Genomic DNA, 22912 nt, shown 5'->3' with positions numbered 1-22912 from the left:
TGTCTGCTGGCAGCCTAAGGGAAGCCCTGGTCCTGGGTGCTGAAGGGAAGCCCGAGTCCCGGGTGCTAGAGGGAAGCTGGTGCCAGCAGCCTGGGGAAGGAAGGCCTACTCTTGCACAAATTTCCTGCACTGGGCCTCTAGTCTACACTAATAAAAGGGTAATATGCTAATTAGACCAGGTAGTCCAGGCGTCTTCTGGATGTCCTTCCTGACAAAGCTGGAAGCGTGGCTGGCCTGCAAACTGCCTGCGGCCCCTAGCCCAGGCCAGCCTCTCCCCCAGTGGGAACCCCCACCCTGATTGGGGGCAGGGCCGGCCTACAAACCCCATGGCCCCTTGCCCCAGCCAGCCCCTCCCCCCAGCGGGGATCCCCCACCCCAATCTGCGGCCCCCTTCAGGCCAGGCCAGCTGGTCCCCACCTGTGCATCAGGCCTCTATCCTATATAATAAAAGGGTAATATGCAAATTGACCCTAATGACAGAATGACCAGAATGACCACTGAACCAATCACTGTGAGGCGCACTGATCACTTCTTGGTCCCTTTTCCTGGCCAGCATGCTCCGATTACCTGATGGCCACCTGCAGCGGGGGCGGGGCCGGCGAGCGGGCAGGAACAGCTGACCCTTTGGTCCCTTCACCCGGCCTTCAGGCACCAATCACCAGTTGGTGAATGGGAAACTGGGGGGTGGGGGTGGCGGCAGGGGATGTGGCCGGCTGCGGGGAGCTGGGGAAGGTGGCCCTGATCGCAGGCCAGGCCTAGGGACCTTACCCACACACGAATTTCATGTGCCAGGTCTCTAGTTTATTATAATATTAGAGGCCCGGTGCAGAAAATTCATGCATGGGTGGGGGGGGGGGGAGGCGTTCCTCAGCCCAGCCTGCACCGTCTCACAGTCCTGGAGTCCTCAGGGGATGTCCTACTGATGGCTTAGGCCCGTTTCCCTCTGTGGGAGGTGACCCGGCTGGTCGATAAGGGGACAGCGCTGCCCCCATCATCCCGCCGCTGCCCGGCCTTCCTCTGCGGGAGGCGACCATATGGGCAATCAGGGGACAGCGCAGCCCCCATCACCCTGCCGCTGCCACCACCTGGCCTCTCTGGGTGGCAACTGGACAGAGGATCAGGGAATGGCACTGCCTATGGAGAAAAAAGGGGGTGTTCTCTCTTCCCACAACCAGGGCAGAGAGAGAACGCAGGGGTTGATGAAATCTTGAATAAAACGTGACGAGGGTTGAGGAAAAATGAATAAAACAAGACTGAGACAGAAATAGAGGAAAAGCTGGGCCTGGGTGGGGCGTCTGCCCTCTGATAGATGAACAGAGCCCAGAGCCAGGGCAGCAATTTTATTTATAGCCAAATATCAGGAAGTTTTACTAAGGGTAAATAAAAGGGGATTGTGTGCATTCTTGTAGCTTCTTCGTGAATCATCACCTCTGGGTGGGCCCAAATCGCATTCATTTCTGGTGCTTGATTAGATTTACATAATAAAAACCCATTCCTGGCACCTAGGCTTTGAAGAGTTGAGCTGAAGGCATTCTCACCTTTTGGTCAGAAATGCCCCCAAGGTAAGGCTGTGCCCACGCCTTGGGTTCAGTCAACATGACTTTAAGGAGAGCCATGGTGCCTTCCCTGGCAGGGGGCCTCCCACAACTGCCCCCATCACCCCACTGCTGTCCAGCCTCCCTCTGTGGGAGGCGACTGGATGGGCCAATCGGGATGGTGCCAGCCCCCCTCCCCCATTGGCCCTCCGCCACTGCTGGTCGCCAACCCCCCCATCACCGTTCCCTCCCTCTGCCCGCTGGCACACATCTTGGCTGGCCTGGGTGGTACCTGCTTGCTGGCCCCACCCCCCACCAACTGGTCATTCCACCATTTGGTCGATTTGCATATTACGCTTTTATTAGATAGGATTATTGACTATATTCTCTTTGCTATACTTTACATCCCCATGACTATTCTGTAACTCATAACTTGTACTTCTAAATCCCATCACTATTTTTGCCCATCTCCGAACTTTCCTCCCATCTGGCAATCATTGAAATGTTCTCAGTATCTACGAGTCTGTTTCTGGTCTGCTTATTCATTTATTTTGATTTTTAGGTTCCACGTTTAAGTGTAATCGTATGGCATTTGGTTTTCTCTCTGTGACTTATTTTACTCATCATAGTATCCTCTAGGTCCATCCATGTTGTTTCAGAGGGCAAGTTCAAATATTTTTAAATGGTTGAATCACATTTTATTATATATATGCACCACTTCTTTTATATCCATTCATCTATTGATAGACACTTGGGTCACTTCCATATCTTGGCTTTGGCTATTGTAAATAATGCTGCAATAAACATAGGGGTGCATATGTCTTTTCAATTCAGTATTTTGGGTTTCTTTAAATGAATATCCAGAAGTAGAATTGCTGGGCCCTTCTTTGTCTCTTATTATAGCCTTTGCTTTAAAGTCTATTTTGTCTGGTATAAGTATTGCTACCCTAGGATTTTCTGCTTTGTTTGTTTCCATATTTCATGAAATATCTCACTTTAATCCCTGTACTTCAAGCTTGTATCTTTAGATCTGAACTAAGTCTGTTATAGACAGCATGTGTAAGGGTCTTGTTTTGTTATCCATTCAGCTACTTTATGTTATTTGATTGGGTCATTTCATTTCTTTGAATTTAAAGTAATTGTTGATAGACATGTACTTATTTCCATTTTATTATTTACATTTTTTACCTTTTTCTTTTTATTCTTAAAGAACCTTTACTATTTCTTGTAATACTGGTTTGGTAGTGATGAACTCCTATAGCTTTTTCTTGTCTGGGAAGCTTTTTATATGTCCTTCAATTTTAATGACAGCTTTGCTGGATAGAGTAATCTTGACTATAGGTCCTTGCTTTTCATCACTTTGAGCATTTCTTGCCCCTCCTTTCTGACTTATAAAGTTTCTGTTGATAAATCAGTTGACAGTCTAATGGCAGCTGCCTTGTAGGTAACTAACTGCTTTTCTCTTGTTCCTTTTAAGATTCTCTCTTTGTCTTTAACTTTTTGCATTTTAATTATGACGTGTCTTGGTGTGGACCTTTTTGGGTTCATCTTGTTTGGGACTCTCTGGTTTCCTGGACTTGTATTTCTATTTCCTTCACCAGTTTAGGGGATATTTTTCTGTCATTATTTTTTCAAATAGGTTTTCAATTTATCTTTCTCTTCTCCTTCCAGCATCCTGGTTATATGAATGTTGGTACTTTTGAAGTTGTCCCATAGGCTTCTTAAATTATGCTCATTTGGGGAAGTTTTTTTTGTTTTGTTTTGTTTTGTTTTGTTTTGTTTTGTTTTGTTTTGTTTGTTTGTTTGCTTTTTGCTTTTCCAACTCTCTGTTGTTTGCTTCCTTCCAAATTGCTGATTTGATTTTCAGCTTCATCTACTCTACTTTGATTCCTTGTAATGTATTCTTCATTTCAGTTAGTGTATTCTTCATTTCTGACTGGTTCTTTTTTATGTTTTCTATCTCTGTTTTTATGTTTGCTTTGTCTTTGTTGAAATCCTTACTAAGTCCATCTACTCTTCCCTTAAGTTCATTGAGCATCCTTACTACCAATGTTTTGAACTCTGCATCTGGTAGGTTACTTGTCTCCATTTTATTTAGTTCTTTTTCTGGAGTTTTGTTTTTTTCTTTTATTTGGGGTATGTTTCATTGCCTACTCATTTTGGCAGCCTCCCTGTGGCTGTTTTTTATTTTAGGCAGAACTGCTACATCACCTGGTTTTGATAGAGTGGCCTTATGTAGTAGGTGCTCTGTAGGGCTCAGTGGGTGCAGTTTCCTGGGTCACCAGAGCTGGGAACTCCAGGTGCCCTCCTCATCCCTCCCCAGTGTGGTCTCTGTGCACTTTCCTGTTGTTGTTGAGCCTTGATTGCTATTGGCATGTCAATAGGAGTGATTTATCCCTAGGCTAGTCTGTTATGAGGACTGGCCATTACTATAGCTGAGGATCTGCTGTGCAGGGGCCCACCCCATGGAGCAGGACTTGCTTCAGCAGGGCTCTGGTTCTTGATGAGCTGCCCCTTGAGTGTGTCGCTTGTGGAGGTGATTGGGTGGTGCTTCAGTGTGCTCTGAAGTTGTCCACCAGGTGTGCTGGCTCTGGGGCCTTCTAGGAGGTCCAGGTCAATATCAGCTGCTGTTTGTACCCTCCATGGGGCCACCTGGCATGAACTACAGAGTTATCTGTAGAAGGCTTCTACTTGTGCTGGGCTTGGAGGTACCCAGGAGAGACCAAGCTGCAAACCTTGGCTGGCTGCTGTTAGTGCCCATCCTGGGGCCACTTTGTATGAGGACAAGCTAAGGGCAGATGCTGCTTGTTTGGAGTTTGTGGATCTTTGAGAGATTTGAGGAAAGTCCCTGGTATGAACAAAGACAGGCCGTTTGTATGGAAAAGCCACTGGAAGTGGCTTGCGTGGGTCTGGGTCTCAGGGAATCACCAGGATGGGGCAGTGTTAGCCAGGTTGATGGCTCCCACCTGTCAGCTCTGTTGAGGGAGCGCTCTTTAAAGGAACAATAGCTTCAGCCAGAACTTTTTTTCTGGGAGAAATCTGCCCCTAGAACTCTCACCACAAAGCCAGATGATTTAGTTCCTCCTCGTATGTCCCTGGTGCTTTTTGAGCTGCTGGCCAAGTGTTGGAGCTCAGAGTGAGTGAGTCTGAGTAAATGTGTGTGGGCTTTTTAAGAGGAACTGCCTAGGACTCCAGCAGCCTCTTTCTCACTCACCCACAATCCCCTCTGGTTAACACAGCCAGAAGTTAAGGGGGTTTCTCTTCCTGGCACTGGAACCCTGGGCTGAGGGACCTGGTGTGGGGATAGAACTTCTCACTTCTCAGGGAAAACCTCTGCAGCTGAGATATCCCTCCCAATTTTTAACCACCACATGTGGTTGTGGAACCACCCCTCTTACTAGTTCCAATGTGGCTTCTTCTTTAATTTCCTAGTTGTAGGACTTCTGTTCAGCTAGATTTCAGGTGGTTCTGAATGATAGTTGTTCTGTAACTTAGTTGTAATTTTGATGTGGTTGTGTGAGGTTCCGTGTATTCATTTACCCACCGTGACCAAAATTAACGCCAGTTTTAATTAAAAATGTGGTTGATGGAGCTTTAAGTTGGAACCATTGAGTACATTTTCTTTTTATTCTCAAGTGTTTTTAATATGGAAGAAATGAAAAGTACTCAGAAAATACTTTGCATATCAAAGAAAACTAAATTATCTGCTTTTTTTCATAGGATACTTTTTAACTTAAAAGAATTACTGCCATAGGAATTATGTTTATTCAGAGTAGGTGGTATTTGGAAGACATTGTCTCACATGATTAAAGTGAGCCTGTCACTTCAAAGACACTGAACTGTATTGATGCCAATGATAAAATTCAAGCTTGAAAGGAAGTATTGAAAGTTTGAAAAACTTGTATAATATATAATAGCAGGTTTATTTTTCTATTAAACCACGAGTTTGCCAACTTCCCAATACTTAAAACCTTTTTTGGATGAGATTAATGATGATATTAACAAATGGAATTTTGTTGTTGTTGCTGTACCATGAACTGTATAAACACTTGAAATATCTGCATAACTCAGTGAAGCACTATTTTCCAAATGACCAAGGCATGATGTTACAGAATCACACATGGGTAAAAGGGCCAGGAAAAGTGCAGGAGAGACCTGTTTGTAATGTAATATGAAATATGGAAGGCTCGTTGATATGGCTTCAAATTCTGCACTGCAACTTGCATCTAAAAAAATACCACTTGTAGAGTTTTGGTGTAATGTCAACAAATATCTAGTTAGCTACAAAAGACTACTCTTCCTCCCAACTCCAAGTCTGTGTGAGGCCAGATTTTCTTCAAAGAAAGCAACATATCCCAACAGATTGAAATCAGAAGTACACAGGAGAATCCAAGCACCAGAATTAATTTGCATTAAATAACCAACCCTAGCCTTCCAGCTCCTACAATAAGTTCAGAAATGAGGAGTAAATCAGGACTGAACTGGTGACTATTTAAGCTTATTTTGCAACTGTCATGCAGGGATTGGCCAGAGATGGAGGTCCCTCTCCTGACATTTAGATTAGGTCATGGTGGGGAACTGGTGCTGAGATGCATGCATAAAACAGCTACTTTTCTAGGGTTACGCTGTTAGTGAATGGGAAATTGAGAAAAATTCCAGCTACCTTTCTAGAGAGGTGGCAAGAAATCTGGTCTGTCTTCTTCTAAGGTTAGGTAGGAAGAGAACAAATTATCCAGTTTGAGAATGTGTAACCCTGAACTGGTTGGTCCATGGCTTGGTTTGAGTTTTTTATTTACACACATCAGGAGTCCTAAACTGTTAAATTAGAAAAGTGACAGGTGGTATTTCATAGTCACGCAGTGGAAGCAAATAAAAAATATTTCTGAAAAGTTGTACCTACAATGTAGGACTCGCTCACAAATAGCCACTAAAGATTTACTACCAATCCCAAATTATAAATCATTTGAGAAAAATCTATCTGTGCCAGTCAGCAGGCACAGCAAATAGCAAGATTAAAACCTTAGCACTCTAATTTAAAACAGTCATATAGCCTATAAAATAAGTATGTTTAAAATGATATAAAACATAAAAGAAGGCCTCAATCATAAGAAGAAAAACAGTGTGCTCGGAAAAGAAAACAGAAGCCATATTTGAACTATAAAATAAAAAGTATAGTCATTAAAAATAGATTAGACACAATTTAAGAGAGCAAAGTGAATTGAAAAATTGATTTCTGGAAAATTCCCAGAATGCAGAAAGATAAGGCTAAAACACATAACTTGATTTTCCATGAAATATGGGTTCATAAAAGCCTTGTGGAAGAATAATGGCTAAGAAGTTTTGCGTTACTAGATATAAAATGTGTAGATAAAAATCCTATATAATAAAAGCCTAATATGCTAAGTGTCCATGTGTCCATTCAGCCACTCAAACAATCAAAGCGTAATATGCTAATGATATGCTAAGGCTGCTCAACTGCTCGCTAAGATATGCACTGACCACCAGGGGGAAGACAATTGACCGGTTGACCAGTTGTTATGATGTGCACTGACTACCAGGGGGTAGATACGACTGGTAGGTTAACTTACTGCTGGGGTCTGGCTGATCGGGACTGAGCAAGACGGGCCAGAAACGCCCTGGAGCCCTCCCACGGTCCCTCCCCAGCTGGCCAACCTCCTGTGTCCCTCCTCGGCCCCAATGGTGCACTGATGGGGTCCCTCGGCCTGGCCTGCACCCCCTCGCAGTCCAGGACCCCAGGGAGCGGGCCTAAGCTGGTAGGCGGACATCCCCCAAAGGGTCCTTAGCACTGCTGCGGAGGTGGGAGAAGCTCCTGTCACTGCCCCTGTGCTAGCTAGCCATAAGCCCGGCTTCTGGCTGAGCAGCGCTCCCCCTGTGGGAGTGCACCGACCATCAGGGGGCAGCTCCTGCATTGAGCGCCTGCCCCACGGTGGTCAGTACGCATCATAGCAACTGGTCGTTCCACTGTTCAATCAACTTCCAAATTATTATATAGGGTAATTTATTAAGTGCTATGAGCTGTTTCTAAAATGGCTTCCATAGATTCTTCCCTCCCTGTATTCATTCACTCGTATAATCTTTCCCCTTGTGGGTTGGCTGGACCTAGGAACTTTGCTGTAATGAACACAAATATGCAAAAGTGATGAGGTGTCATTTCTGAGATTAGGTTATAAAACAGCAGTTCTCAACCTGTGGGTCGCGACCCCTTTGGCGGTCGAACGACCCTTTCACAGGGGTCGCCTAAGACCATCCTATTTACATTACATCGTATTTACATTATGATTCATAACAGTAGCAACATTACAGTTATGAAGTAGCCACGAAAATAATTTTATGGTTGGGTCACAACATGAGGAACTGTATTTTAAAGGGCCAGAAGTTGAGAACCACTGTTATAAAAGAACATGATCCACCCTCTCCCTCCCCCTCGCCCTCCACCTCCCCCTCCTTCCTGACTCTGACCCTCCTGCTTCCTGTTACAAAGATCTTGGGATTATACTGTACCCACCTGGATAATCCAGGATTATCTCCCTATCTCAAGATACTTAATTCCATGACATTGGAGTTCCTTTTTTGATTAAGAGACATATTAGGATGTGGATGGGGAGGCATTATTCTGTCCTCCACTCTCAACCTTTAATGTTCCATGTAATCTGGCCCTATTTCCTGTCTGAACATTTGCCTCAATGCTCCTGCTCACTCACCACACTCTGGCCATACTGGGCTTTCCTATGTCTCAGATGTACCAAAGTCTTTCCCAACGTAGGGCCTTTGTACCTGAGTTGCTTCTGTCTAGAGAACACTCTGCCTCCAGATCTTTAAGGCCAATTCCTTGTCACTCAGGTCTCAATAAAATGTTACCTCTTACATTCTGGGGCTCTGATGTACAGTATGGTGACTATAGTTAACAATACTGTATTATACTCTTGAGAATTGCTGAGAAAGTAGATCTTAAATGTTCTCATCACACATAAAAATGTAATTATGTTGGGTGATGGATGTGTTAACTTTATAATGGTTATTTAAACTATATACATGTATGAAATAAAATAAAAATAAAATGTTACTTCATCAAAGAAGTCTTCCATGAACCTATATTGTTTCTCATATCAACCTGTTTTATCACTTTCACAGTATTTATCACTATCAGAAAGTATCTTGCTCAGTTAGTTGTTACTTCTTTAATATAACTTCTGTGAGAAAAGAAGGCCCTAGTTTGTCATGTTCATGTCTATGCGCCCAGGGCCTAGCATAATGCAAGAGACTCAGCACCTACTCAGATATTTACCAGATAACTAAATCAGATTTTAAAAAGGTATTTGAAGTTTGATTGCTTGCCATGGGAGAAGGAAGTATCTAAGATGAGTCCTGTGTTCCCATGAGGAAGAACTGGAGGAATGAAACTTTCATTGACTGAAATAGAGAATTCTGAGAGAGAAGGACCAAATTTAGGGGGGGATCATGCCTTCAGTTTTAGATAACATTCAATGTGAGGTCTTGTGAGACATCCAAATGGACAAGTAGAAAAGGCAGTTGACTATTCTGCTTTTTCAAGAAAGAATGAAACTGAAGATAAAGGTCTAAAGAGTTAGAGAATGCAGAAAGTCACCTGGGGAGGTACAGTGATGACCTTCCCATGACAACATGCCTCTCACTAAGGACCTCCTTCATCCCTCTCCAGAAGAGAAGAGAAAACACAAGAAGTGCCTTGTGCAGAGACTCAATTCCTACTTCATGGACGTGAAATGCCCAGGATGCTATAAAATCACCACTGCCCTTGGCCATGCACAAACAGCAGTTTCATGTGTTGGCTGCTCCTTTGCCCTGTCAGCCTCCAAGAGAAGAAGCAGGGCTTACAGAGGAGGCGCCTTCAGAAAGAAGCTGCAAAAAAAGGACCCCAAATCAAGATGAGTGGAGAACCATCCCAATAAACATATTTTGATTTTTTTTAAAAAACTCACCTCGGGAGGGAGAAAATACAGTAGATAGTGTGAAAAGAAAAGTGGACTGAAGATAAGGCTAGCACACCTCCAGCATTAATGGTTGGGAAGAGAGGGGCCTATAAGAAAGTAGCTAGAAGGGAAGGGGGAAGCCAGAAGATTTTGGTGTCTCTGAGTCCTAGAGAAAAGTATTTTAAGGTTATTTACCAAGAAACAAAAGGAAGAAATTCCAAAACTGAACTACTACCTCTTTACATAGTACAGCTGTCTGTCTGTGGTTTTGCTTCAGGGGAACTGCTTGGTTAATTACTAGGTGTACCAGTTAATAATGCAGGTTTTTTTTCAATAGACGGAGTTACAGATATGTTGATATATATGCGATTTAATATGCATGCTATTTTGTTGTATTGACAACAAGCTTCAAAACTTCATATGTCAAATTTTCTGGAGGTGTTAACATCATAAATATTTTTACACTTAAAAATGTCAAATTTCGTGCCATAAAAAAGAGCATTTGCAGGAAGTTTTAATTCATTACTTTATTTTGAAGAAAAGTGCCACTGAATACTTTGGGAAGCTTATGGTGAACACGCTCCATCTCAAGATACTTGTGAATGCTGGTTTAAATGCTTTAAAAGTGATGATTTCGATGTGAAAGACAAAGAACATCCAGGTCAACCAAAAAAGTTTGAAGACCAACAATTACAAGCATTATTGGATGAAGATGTGTGTCAAACTCAAAAAACAACTTGCAGAAAGATTAAATGTTGCTCAGCAAACAATTTCCGATCGTTTACAAGCAATGGGAAAGATTTTAAAGGAAGGAAAATGGGTGCCACATCAACTAAACGAAAGACAAATGGAAAACCAAAAAGTCATCAGTAAAATGTTGCTTCAATGGCATGAAAGTAAGTCTTTTTTGCATCGAATTGTGACTGGCAATGAAAAGTGGATTTATTTTGAGAATCCCAAAAGCACAAAATCATGGGTTGATCCAGGTCAACCATCAACATCAACTACAAGGCCAAATCGCTTTGGAAAGAAGACAATGCTCTGCGTTTGGTGGGATCAGGAAGGTGTGGTGTATTATGAGCTTCTAAAACCAGGTGAAACCCTTAATACTGATCGCTACCAAGAACAAATAATCAATTTGAACCACACTTTGATTTTGAACTGACCAGAATGTGCCAGAAGACACGGCAAAGTAATTTTACTTCATGGTGACGCACCATTACACACTTCAAAACTAGCTGAAGACACGTTAAAAGATCTTGCCTGGGACGTATTAACCCACCCGCTGTATTCACCAGACCTTGCTCCTTCAGATTACCACTTGTTCCGATTGATGGCACACGCACTTTCTGAGCAGCACTTCCAAACGTACAAAGAAGTGGAAAATTGGGTCTCTGAATGGTTTGCCTCAAGGAAAGTTCTACTGGGACGGATCCACAAATTACCTGTAAGATGGGGGAAATGTGTAGCTAGTGATGGACATTACTTTGAATAAAGCAATTTTGATGTTTCTCTTGAAATTATCGTGTTTTCTTTGACTACATCTGGTAAGTGGAGTGTTGCAACAAGGGGTGCCAAACACAGGAAAACAGAGAAGAAAGGCAGTCACCTGGCAGTCACAGGCTTCCGTGACCAAGCTGTTAGGGTTAGGGAGGGCAGGGTATGGAATGGAACAACACAATAATGGCATTTTTCAAAACCCTTAGTCTACTGGGTGACTCTGCTACTCCCCACTAATATCTATGGTTCCAAATGAACACAGATCATAGTGCCCAGCTGCAGAGGCTGGAGGAAAAGATATGCCAGGGAACAAAAATGAGGCATGTGATAGCTGAGTAATGGCCCTCCCCCACTCAAGATATCCACATCCAAATCCCCAGAACCTGTGAATGTGTTATCTTATATGGTAAATGCTCTTTGCAGATGTGTTTAAGTTAAAGAGCTTGAGATGGGAACATTATCTTGGATTGAAGGCTCTGTGATGATGAAAAAATGATATGATGCAGGCCACAAGCCAAGGAATGAGCACAGCTTTGAGAAGCTAGAAAAAGCAATGGATTCTCCACCATGTGGACACCTTCATCTTAGCTCAGTGAGACTTCTGACCTCCAAACTCTAAAAAAATAAGTTTTGTGTGTTTTTTTTAACCCAGCAAGATTATTGTGATTTGGAAATAGGGAAGTACTTAGGGCACAGATGAAAGAATCTTATGAACTGTATCAGTGCAACAGACTGTAGCAGGTACCCCAAATATGTACTTAGTATAGCATTCTAAGTTTTAAAAAATCTTTCTGTCCTCACCACTCACTTTGACTGAAGATACCTATAGGTTTGATGACCTCTTCCAGCCCATTCACTGTAGGAAGCCACCACTATGCTTAGAGGGGAGGCTTGACCAAACTGATCATATGTGTGGTAGGGCCTGGGGATGGGGGGGGGAGGGGAGGATGGGAAAGAGTTGGAAGGGGTTAACAGTGGGTGGGGAGGAAGAAGGACCTCTGTAATACTTTCAACAATAAAGATTAAAAAAAAACACAACCTGATCATATGTACTTGTCAAACTACACACCCATATCTATCAATGAAAAATCACCAAATAAATGGGGGAAATCAAAGTAGGGTAACAGGAAAGAAAAGTAATTGGAAGAAAGATCCCCAGTGGACTACATTAAACATAAGCCCTATATTGTACTATCCAAATCAGATGATTTTGGTCTCAACATTTTTAAAGACATCCATTATCAGTTCAGCACATCAAACCCCAAAAAACATGACATCTTCCAAAAATCCTTTTGATAAGCAATGATTCCTCTCAGATCAATTGAATAAAAGCAGAACTTGAAATTACATTTACCACATGGTCCTGAAAGTGCTTATCCTATCTAATAAAAGAGAAACATGGTAATTGGCGTACGACCAATACCCTTTTCATTGGCTAATCAGCGAGATATGCAAATTAACTGTCAGCCAAGATGGCGGCCGGCAGCCAGGCAGCTTGAAACTAACATGAGGCTTGGTTGCCTCAGTGACGGAGGACTCCAACGTTCCCGCCTGCCGCTGCCTCTGAGCTGGCAGTTTAAGAAACATTGTAACAAATACGCCCAACTTCAGTCAGCAGATTCGCAACATTGTAAGCAAAGGCCAGAAACCTACTTTCAGCCGGAGGCCTAAGAGCTGGAGCCAAGCCTCAAGCTAAAGCTGGCCCAGAATAAAAAAAGAAAAAAAAAAAAGGAAAAAAGGAGCGGTTGGGAGCTTCAGTCAACCCCAGCCTGAAAACAGCCCTCAGCCCCTCACCCAGACTGGCCAGGCACCCCAGTGGGGACCCCCACCCTGATCCAGGACACCCTTCAGGGCAAACCAGCCGGCCCCACCCATGCACCAGGCTTCTATCCTATATAGTAAAAGGGTAATATGCCTCCCAGCACCGGGATCAGTGTGACAGGGGGCAGCGCCCAAACCCCCTGATCGCCCTGCGGCTCTGTGACAGGGGGCGGGGCCCCAACCTCCCTATCAGCCCTGCTCTGTGCCTGATAGGGGGAGCTCCCCTCCCCCCACGGGCCCTGCTCTGTGGGTAACAGGATGCGGCGCCCCAACCCCCCCGCCCCCGGCCCTGCTCTGTGTGTGACGGGCTAGAGCCATAACCTCCCCATCAGCCCTGCCCTGAGTGTGACAGGGGGCGGCGCCCCAACCCCCCAATCGGCCCTGCTCTGAGCCCGACCAGGGGCTGCACCTAGGGATTGGGCCTGCCCTCTGCCACCCGGGAGCAGGCCTAAGCCAGCAGGTCCTTATCTCCCGAGGGGTCCCAGACTGCTAGAGGGCACAGGCCGGGCTGAGGGACCCCCCCTCCCCCCCGAGTGCACAAATTTTTGTGCACCGGGCCTCTAGTCTTCCAATAAAATTAAATTTAAATCCTAATGTCATAAAGTCCTTAATGATTCTATAGCATTTAGTCAGTTGACATTTGGGAATCTCCCCCTCCCCCACAATTCCTCCTTTGAAAGTCCCTTTAGTAAAATCCTCATGTTAGTAAACTCTTTCAGTTTCAGTTATGATTTTTACTTCACCTTGCTTTTTCAAAATATTTTTGCGTTGATATGTCTAGGCTGACAGATCTTTTCTTTCAACACTTCTTTGAAGATTCATTTTTATTATATTCTGGCTTACATTTTTGTTTTTGAGAAGTCTGTTAATATTATCATTCTTTGTCCTTTCTCTCTGGATGCTTGTAAAGATCCTTACTTTCCCTTTAATTGCTTTCCTAATAATTTATCTAAAATGGAGATATATAATTATATATAGTGTGTGTATATATATATATATATATATATATATGTGTGTGTGTGTGTGTATGTGTATATGTGTGTGTATATATATATATATATATATATATATATATATATATATATATCCTATCTAATAAAAGAGAAACATGGTAATTGGCGTACGACCGATACCCTTTTCATTGGCTAATCAGCGAGATATGCAAATTAACTGTCAGCCAAGATGGCGGCCGGCAGCCAGGCAGCTTGAAACTAACATGAGGCTTGGTTGCCTCAGTGACGGAGGAAACCAACGTTCCCCGCCTGCCGCTGCCTCTGAGCGGGCAGTTTAAGAAACTCTGTAACAAATACGCCCAACTTCAGCCAGCAGATTTGCAACATTGTAAGCAAAGGCCAGAAACCTACTTTCAGCCTAGGCCTAAGAGCTGGAGCCAAGCCTCAAGCTAAAGCTGGCACAGAATTAAAAAAAAAAAAAAAAAAAAAAAAAAAAAAGGAAAAAAGGAGCGTTTGGGAGTTCAGTCACCCCCAGCCTGAAAACAGCCCTCAGCCCCTCACCCAGACTGGCCAGGCACCCCAGTGGGGACCCCCACCCTGATCCAGGACACCCTTCAGGGCAAACCAGCCAGCCCCACCCATGCACCAGGCCTCTACCCTATATAGTAAAAGGGTAATATGTATGCCTCCTGGCACCGGGATCAGCGGAGCCGTGAGGCCTCCCGGCACTGGAATCAGCATGACAGGGGGCAGCACCCAAACCCCCTGATCGCCCTGCGGCTCTGTGTGTGACAGGGGGCAGGGCCACAACCTCCCTATCCACCCTGCTCTGTGCCTGATAGGGGGGAGCTCCCCCCCCCACGGGCCCTGCTCTGTGTGTGACGGGGCAGAGCCATAACCTCCCCCTCGGCCCTGCCCTGAGTGTGAGAGTGGCGGCGCCCCAACCCCCTGATCCGCCCTGCTCTGTGGGTGATAGAGGGCAGCACCCCAACCCCCTGATGGGCCCTGCTCTGTGCGTGACAGGGTACAGAGCCCCAACCCCCCTGATTGGCTCTGCTCTGTGTGTGACAGGGGGTTGCTCCACAACCTCCCCATCGACCCTGCCTTGAGTGTGACAGGGGGCGGCGCCCCAACTCCCCAATCAGCCCTGCTCTGAGCCCGACCAGGGGCTGCACCTAGGGATTGGGCCTGCCCTCTGCCACCCGGGAGCAGGCCTAAGCCAGCAGGTCGTTATCTCCCGAGGGGTCCCAGACTGCTAGAGGGCACAGGCCAGGCTGAGGGACCCCCCCTCCCCCCCCGAGTGCACAAATTTTTGTGCACCGGGCCTCTAGTATATATATATATGCCTAATATGCAAATTGTCCCCACAGGAGTTCAACTGGGAGACTGATCGCTTCCTATGATGTGCGCTGACCACCAGTGGGTGGCGTGGAATGAAGGAAGGCCCCAGCCGGCAGCCGGCAGCTGGGGAATATTAGCCCTCATTGCAGGCCAGGCCTAGGGACCCTACCCATGCACGAATTTCATGCGCCGGGCCTCTAGTAAGCAATACTAATAAAAGGGTAATATGCTAATTAGATTGACATCTTCCGAACATCCTTCCAGTCCTTCCGGACAAAGCCATGATGGTGGGGGCCGAGTCAGAAGCGGTTAGGGGCGACCAGGCCAGCAGGGGAGGGCAGTTAGGGGCGACCAGGCAGGCAGGAGCAGTTAGGGGAGATCAGGCAGGCAGGCAGGTGAGCAGTTAGGAGCCAGCGGTCGCAGATTATAAGAGGGATGTCCAACTGCCAGGATCGGGCCTAAGCTGGCAGTCAGATATCCCCCGAGGGGTCCCAGAATGGAGAGGGTGCAGGCTGGACTGAGAGACACCCCCCCCATGCAAAAATTCCTTGCACTGGGCCTCTAGTCAACACTAATAAAAGAGAAAAATGGTAATTGGCGTACGAGCTACCCTTTTCATTGGCTAATCAGGGCTATATGCAAATTAACTGCCAACTAAGATTGGCAGTTAACTGCCAACAAGATGGCGGTTAATTTGCATATGTAGGCACAATGCAGGGAGGCGAAAGGGAAATCAGGAAGAAGCCCCCTGCCACTGACAGTGATCGGAAACCCAGGGGGGAGCTAACAGCTGGGGGGCAGGGCAAAGGCGGCCCTGGGGCCACCTTTGCCCTGCCCCCCAGCCATGATCAGAGAATCAGGTGCCTTTTCCGCCCTGGCCAGTGATAGCAGGAAGTAGGGGTGGAGCCAGCGATGGGAGCTGGGCATGGTCGAAGCTTGCAGTCCCGAGAGCTAGGGGTCCCTTGCCTGGGCCTAAAGCGAAGCCCACGATCGTGGGGCCGCTGCAGCTGCAGGTCCCCGCTGCCCGGGCCGGACACCTCAGCCAGAGGCGTCAGGCCTGGTCAAGGGGCCGATCCTGCGATTGGAGGGTGATGGGGGTCAACGCCTGAGGGCTCCCAGTATGTGAAAAGGGGCAGGCTGGGCTGAGGGACACTCCCCCCCACACACTCAGTGCACAAATTTCGTGTACCGGGCCCCTAGTTATATAATAATGAAGGATGATTTACTCAGCCAGCATGGCTCAGTGGCTGAGCGTCAACCTATGAACCAGGAGATCACAGTTTGACACATGCCTGGGTTGCAGCCTTGATCCCCAGTGTGGGGCATGCAGGAGGCAGCCGATCAATGATTCTCTCTCATCATTGATGTTCTATCTCTCCCTCTTCCCTTCTTCTCTGAAATCAATAAAAAATATATTTAAAAAATAATGCAGGGTGATAGAAAAATTTTAAATGTAAGAATGTTTTTACTGATTGATTTTATAGAGAGATAGAGGAAGGGAAGGAAGAATGGATAGAGAGGGAGAGGGGGAGAGGGAGAGAGAAGCACCAATTTGTTGTTCTACCTACTCATGCATTCATTGGTTGATTCTTAATATGCCATGACTGGGGATTGAACCAACAACCTTGGTATATCAGGACAATGTTCTAATCAGCTGAGCTACTTAGCCAGGGCAAATTTCTTGTATTCTTACATATTTATTTTATATATACTTTTGGATATGTTGTGCTTCCTAAGTCTATAAAGTCATGGTTTTCTGCCATTCTGGAAAACTTGTAGCCATTCTCCCTCTTATATTACTCTCTTTTACTTTCTCTACAATCACCTACTTTCTGGTTCTCCAACTGAGCATATATAGTAGACCTCCTCATTCTAACTTTTATACCTCTTACTATTATTATATAATTAAGATATATAATAAAAACTATGTAATTATAAATATCTCTCTGCTTTCTTGCTACTCTCTTCTGGTATGTTTTAAAGTTCACTAATTCTGTTCAGCTGTGTCTAACTTGCAATTTAAGCCATTAAATCCACTGAGGTTTTTATTTCAACAGTAACATTTTTAGGAATTCCATTTTCTATACAAATCTATCTATTCACTCTCAATAATCTCTAACTAAAGCTCATCTTTTATATCTTGACTCATTTCCTCTCCTTTAGTTTCTGATTCAGTTAACAAGCTTAGGAAGGTGTTCTCTGATGTCATTATATAAAAGTTGTGTAATAATAACATAATTACTCTGAGTTTATTTAAACCCCTTCAGCATTCCACAATGGTTCCAAAACATAAATACAAAAAAATCTGAGAATGTCACTTTTCATACAAAAGTACAAATTAATAATGTCTAATGAGTGTCCAGTAATGTGCCCCATCAGCATCAAAGATACAGAAGGGATATAAGACAAATACAATGCTTTCTTAAGTTTCAAGTCCATCACTTGGAGAGACTGATATTAAGCAATTAATAACAGTTATTTTAACTCGCTTTTTAGCCAATTTTCTAAAAATAAATATCCATATGTAAACAAAAGAAAACTGAAATTAATTAAGTTAATGAAAACCAGAAGCAGGAAAATTTTTTTTATATATACCACCTCTAACTTTTCTTTCTTTAAAATTTTTAATCTCAGAATCCTATGCATAGCATAGAAACTTTATTCTATTTTTCCTTATAGTTTTATATTTTAATAACTGAAAAAACAAAACAAAAACCCTGCTAGTGAAGCTTAAGCAGCAAGATGTGAAGGAGGTCAAAATGGTGGGTTCAATGGCATTTCAAGGGAGGCCAGGGTTTTTAGAGTACAGGCCGGGTGGTTCCATTGGTTGGAGCATGGTCCTGTACATCAAAAGGCTGTGGGTTCGATTACCAGTCAGGACGCATGCCCAGGTTACGGATTTGATCCCCCAGTCGGGGCATGTACGGGAGGCAACCAATTAATGTTTCTCTCTCACATCAACGTTTCTCCCCGCCCCGCCCCCTCAAAATCAATAAAAATGTATATATCCTCGGGTAATGATTAAAAAATATATAAAAACAATAATTATAATAAAGTAAAGGTATGTCACCTCACTACAAAGAGAAACTAATTTAGCTGGGATATATATATATATACAAACTTTTTAACAGGTATGTTATTAAAAGATTATGCTAGAACCAAACCTTTAACCATACCATATTTTAAATTAGACAAGTGAAGTAAGTATTTTATGGAGTCCTCAGATGAACAAATGACTATACATAGTCTGTGTAAATCTGGATCACGGTATCATATGCTTACACTGCACTCCTATGATTCTATTCATTTTATATAGTCTTCCTAATACAGTAAGTTTTCTATAGTTTTGTAGTATATTACCTTTTTGGCTTGTCTTATGTTTTACTCCTGTCATGTTCCAAAAAAGAGCCTCCTGGGAAAGAGAATGACAGAGAGTGTCTGGCCTGTCTCATGCAGTTATTCAAAAACCAAACATGTTTCCATCGAAGTACTCCACTGTCCCCTAGCTGCTTAGACTCCTTCCCTGGTCACAGTCAATAATTTTGCCAAAGAAGTAGTCATCACTACCCCAGAAGCACAAGAGAGCATGTGCTAACATCTTTGCAAATTTCACCAAGGGCCAGAATAAGATGATGCAATGTACTTTCATTGACCTACAGAGAGGATGATGTCACAGACTTTGGCAGCACAGTTTCATGAACTAACAAGATACCATACTATCCTATGAATTCTAAGAACCCATTTTACCAAAATATGAGTTAGGACCTCAATATACCATGGACACTTTTTTAGTATAGCAGAATTAAGTAAAGTTGGTGATTTACAAATACCATTGGAACTGTATGAAAAACCTCATAAAAAAGCTAGACATTATTCAATCCTCTCCCATTTCTGATTTCTATAGAAAGCTTAAAAAGCAATATGCAGCACATGCACAAACCTTATTTCATTCTAGACTCTTGCTCCACCATAGAAACACAGGTATTTTGTTTCTACTTTGGCCAAAGTAGCTACTGTTGAGGTAATCAAGACTCTATTATACCAACTCAGATTATGTGAGTATAACAAATATTTGCCAATCAGAGGTAGCAGAAATTACTTTTTCCAGTTAAGATGAAATAATGCTTTTCATCAAGTTCCAAAGAAGAAAAATAAATGTAATAAAACATTAAAGAATGCTGTATTAAAAAAAAAAACTTTGCGTTACAGAAATTATACCAATTATATTACTGATTGGCTCCTCATATATCTAATTACACGTTTGCCAAAAAATGAGGAAAACTAGCAATAAATTAGTCTTACTCTCTACAATTTTCTTTTAATCACTGCCAACTTTAATAGTTTATTCAGTTATTTATTTTGTTGAATGAGCATGCCATTTTATAATTACTACTAATAACTACAACACCAACAAATATTGAATGCTTACTCTTGCCAGACACTGTTCTAGGTACTTCATGTGGGTTAGCCCCTTTAATGTTTTCAGTATTATGAAGGATTATGGATTGTCTGTATAAAATTAGGTTTGTTTGCAAGAAAATAAAGTTTTTTAATAGATTAAAAAATATAATAATCAAGGAGGCGGGGAGGCAAGATAGTGGCAGAAACTCCTTTCTAAAAAGAGAGTAATATCATACAGAGGAGAAACTTGTTGGAAGTAGAACTAATGTGAGCAGAATAGGAGTACCAGAGATACAGGAGAGTACTTAGTTAAGGGGTTTTGCTGATTTATTCCCTTCCTTAGTTCTATTAATCCCTAACTCCAGGGAAATATCCCCACCTGGGGAAACAACCTTTCTCGGAGAGGTGACCCTGGTTAGAACACATAGTGCTAAGAAGGGGAGCAAACATATTAAGAACAGTATGCCATATACGCCAGGACCCTTTAAACATATGCTGTGCGGATGTTTCTTCCCTGCAACGACTGTGTCAAGCAGCAAGGATGGACCGGCTTCCGGCATCCTATGTTCATTGCAGCATTATTCATGGTGGCCAAGACATGGAAACAACTGAAGTATCCCTCAATAAATGACTGGATAAAGTAGAAGTGGTACATATATACAATGGAATACTATTCAGCCAAAAGAAAAAATGAAATACTGCCATTTGTGACAACATGAATAGATCTTGAAAATATCATGCTAAGTGAAATAAATCAGATGGGCAAAATCAATAATCGTATGATTTCACTTATATGTGGGGTATAAAACTGAAAACAACAAATGAAAAAAGCAAGACAAACAAAAACTCACAGATACAGATAATAGTATAGTGATAACCAGAGGGTAAGGGGAATGGGGAAGATGTAGTAAAAGGTGTCAAATATAAGGTGACAGAAAGAGACTTGACTTTGGGTGGTGAACACAATACAATACACAGATAATGCATTACAGAATTGTACACTTGAAACCTATATAATTTTATTAATAAGTGTCACCCCAATAAATTTAATTTAAAAAAAAAGAAACCAAAGACATTCTACTAGACAACCAGGAACAGCTTGATTTTAAAAACACAGAACCACCCAGTCAAACCACCTGGGTTCAAGGCCAGCTCCACCACTTAACTGGTTGTGTAACCTCAGTCACAAAAGTACCTTGTTCTTCTGAGCCTAACGATGGGGATAAAGATTAGTGTAGCTCTATTACGGTTCCTGGGAGAACCAAACAAGGTATTCAGAACTTTGAAAAGTACAGGGCACATAGCAACGAATCAATAAGTAGGGTTTTTGGTTTGTTTGGATGTTGGGAGATTTGCTTTGCTTTAATTATTCTTAGAAAGACTCTATATCAGTGATGGCGAACCTATGACACGCGTGTCAGAGGTGACATGCAAAGTCATTTTTTTTTGGTTGATTTTTCTTTGTTAAATGGCATTTAAATATATAAAATAAATATCAAAAATATAAGTCTTTGTTTTACTATGGTTGCAAATATCAAAAAATTTCTATATGTGACATGGCACCAGAGTTAAGTTAGGGTTTTTCAAAATGCTGACATGATGAGCTCAAAAGGTTCGCCACCACTGCTCTATAGTGTATCATGGAAAAAGGAACAGACACAAAAAGTCATTAGAACTAATATTTTGACAGAAAAGTTTTTAAAATTAAATAGAAAGTAGGAAAGTAAAAGTTGAGGATCTTTTAAAAAGCAAAAGCAGAAGAAAAAAATAGACTACTAATCCAGAAAGACCAATATAAACCTAAAAGAAATTCCAGAAAGATGGAAAAGAGCTAAAGGAAGGAAATTAACAAAGAAATAACAGTGGAAGAACACAAGTCTCCAAACTGAAAAGGCCCATTGAACCCAACCAAGTACTACAGTCGGATGAAGAACCCTGGACAGTAACGCATATTGTTTAATATCTGCCCAGCCCACGCATACCTAGTCAATTCTTAAGCAACCTTCAGATCTCATTAAACTAGCTCAGTAGTTACTTCTTTACAAAACATTCCCAGAAAGTGAGCCAACCCCTCCATTATATGCTCCAAATATCAGAAACCTGTCTGTATCTGTATCTCAGTTATAATTTTACACTTATTTACGTGATTATTTTATTACTGTTCAAGAATCATGTGGCAAAAACCACCATGCCTATTGTTGACCATCATATCACCATCACCTAATATAATGTACAACAAGCATTTATGTACTTTTTTATACAAATGAGCCATATAATAAAAATCCCGGATTCCTTGGAAACACAATACATTATTAATCATAAATACCTCTACCACAAAGTATTTGGCTCTTTACAGGACATAAGGGAATTTTACAAGTTTTTCATATTACCTTGGCCTGAATTTGCTTCTTTTTGTTTTTCATCCATAATGACATAACTGACAAGTTCCTTGAACTAATTCTCAGATTTCATAAAGGAATGAGCACCATCTAGTGGAAAATTTAAAAGTAATGAGGCAATAATCTAAATTTACTAGGCATACAATGGTGACCTATCAAATATTTATTTAAATTAAAAACCAAGATGTGCATCAACTTTGTCAAGTAATGAAATCAAATTTTATCATCTGTATAATTTATAACATACCAATTTAAATAAAATCTATATATTAAAATGTTTAAAACTGGCAGTTAACACCATTTAATTGAGCTTTTAATGAAATGAAACAGAAATGGAAATGAAAGAAAAAAATAATTATTAGCTACTATACTCCCAAAGCACAAGAGAAAGGTTATATTGAAAACACTAATTGCATATGAAATATACAGTTTGATATGTTAAAGGAAATTTTTTAAATTAGGGAACTTCTTTATCAGAAGATAGCACATGTGTGTGTTATACTTTGATATTGAAAGCCATTGCTTGTTAGGCCAAAGTAACCTCATGAAATTTAGTAAGAAAAAGGAATATAATATGTTATATAGTTGTCTTCCACTTTATTAGTGAAGAGAGAAAACATTAAGTTAGAGAAGGTAAGATCCAGAATGGCACACTCTACTGCTATTATATTACACCGGAAAAATCACATGAAATACTAAAACTTTACAATAAATATCACCTATTCTTAAGCCTTGCCATAGCAGTTAGGTGGCTGGTGCATGTCTATCAAAAAAGAAAATATAAAAATTACAAAATTTTCTCAACAAATATTACATTTTTACAGTGCAACTGTCAGATCAATAGCAACCACTTAGAAATAACTAACTTCAGGTATATGCAAAAAATTAAACTACACCACCAACTTGTACCATACACAAGAATAAATTCAAAATGGACAAAGAACTTAAATGTAAGTGGTGAAACTATAAAATTCCTAGAAAAAACACAGGCA

The 22912-nt window shown here is 42.2% G+C and overlaps 1 protein-coding gene across 9 annotated transcripts in view; it reads right to left on the bottom strand.

Moving 5' to 3' along the window:
• The window catches only part of MPP7 (MAGUK p55 scaffold protein 7), a 356856-nt gene that overhangs the window by 148005 nt on the left and 185939 nt on the right, over positions 1-22912 (bottom strand). Inside the window, exon 2 of one of the 9 annotated variants that reach the window (XM_059711550.1) lies at positions 21912-22010. The exons of the other annotated variants lie outside the window; for them this stretch is intronic. Coding sequence (XP_059567533.1) covers positions 21912-21956 — 45 coding nt within the window. The 5' untranslated portion in view covers positions 21957-22010. The remainder of the gene's footprint in view (positions 1-21911; positions 22011-22912) is intronic. 9 annotated transcript variants of the gene reach the window in all.

The sequence above is a fragment of the Myotis daubentonii genome, chromosome 1 (assembly GCF_963259705.1).
Source record: "Myotis daubentonii chromosome 1, mMyoDau2.1, whole genome shotgun sequence".
Lineage (NCBI taxonomy): Eukaryota > Metazoa > Chordata > Mammalia > Chiroptera > Vespertilionidae > Myotis > Myotis daubentonii.
Note: the sequence above shows the minus strand (reverse complement) of the source record. Positions and strands in the feature narration are given on the sequence as shown.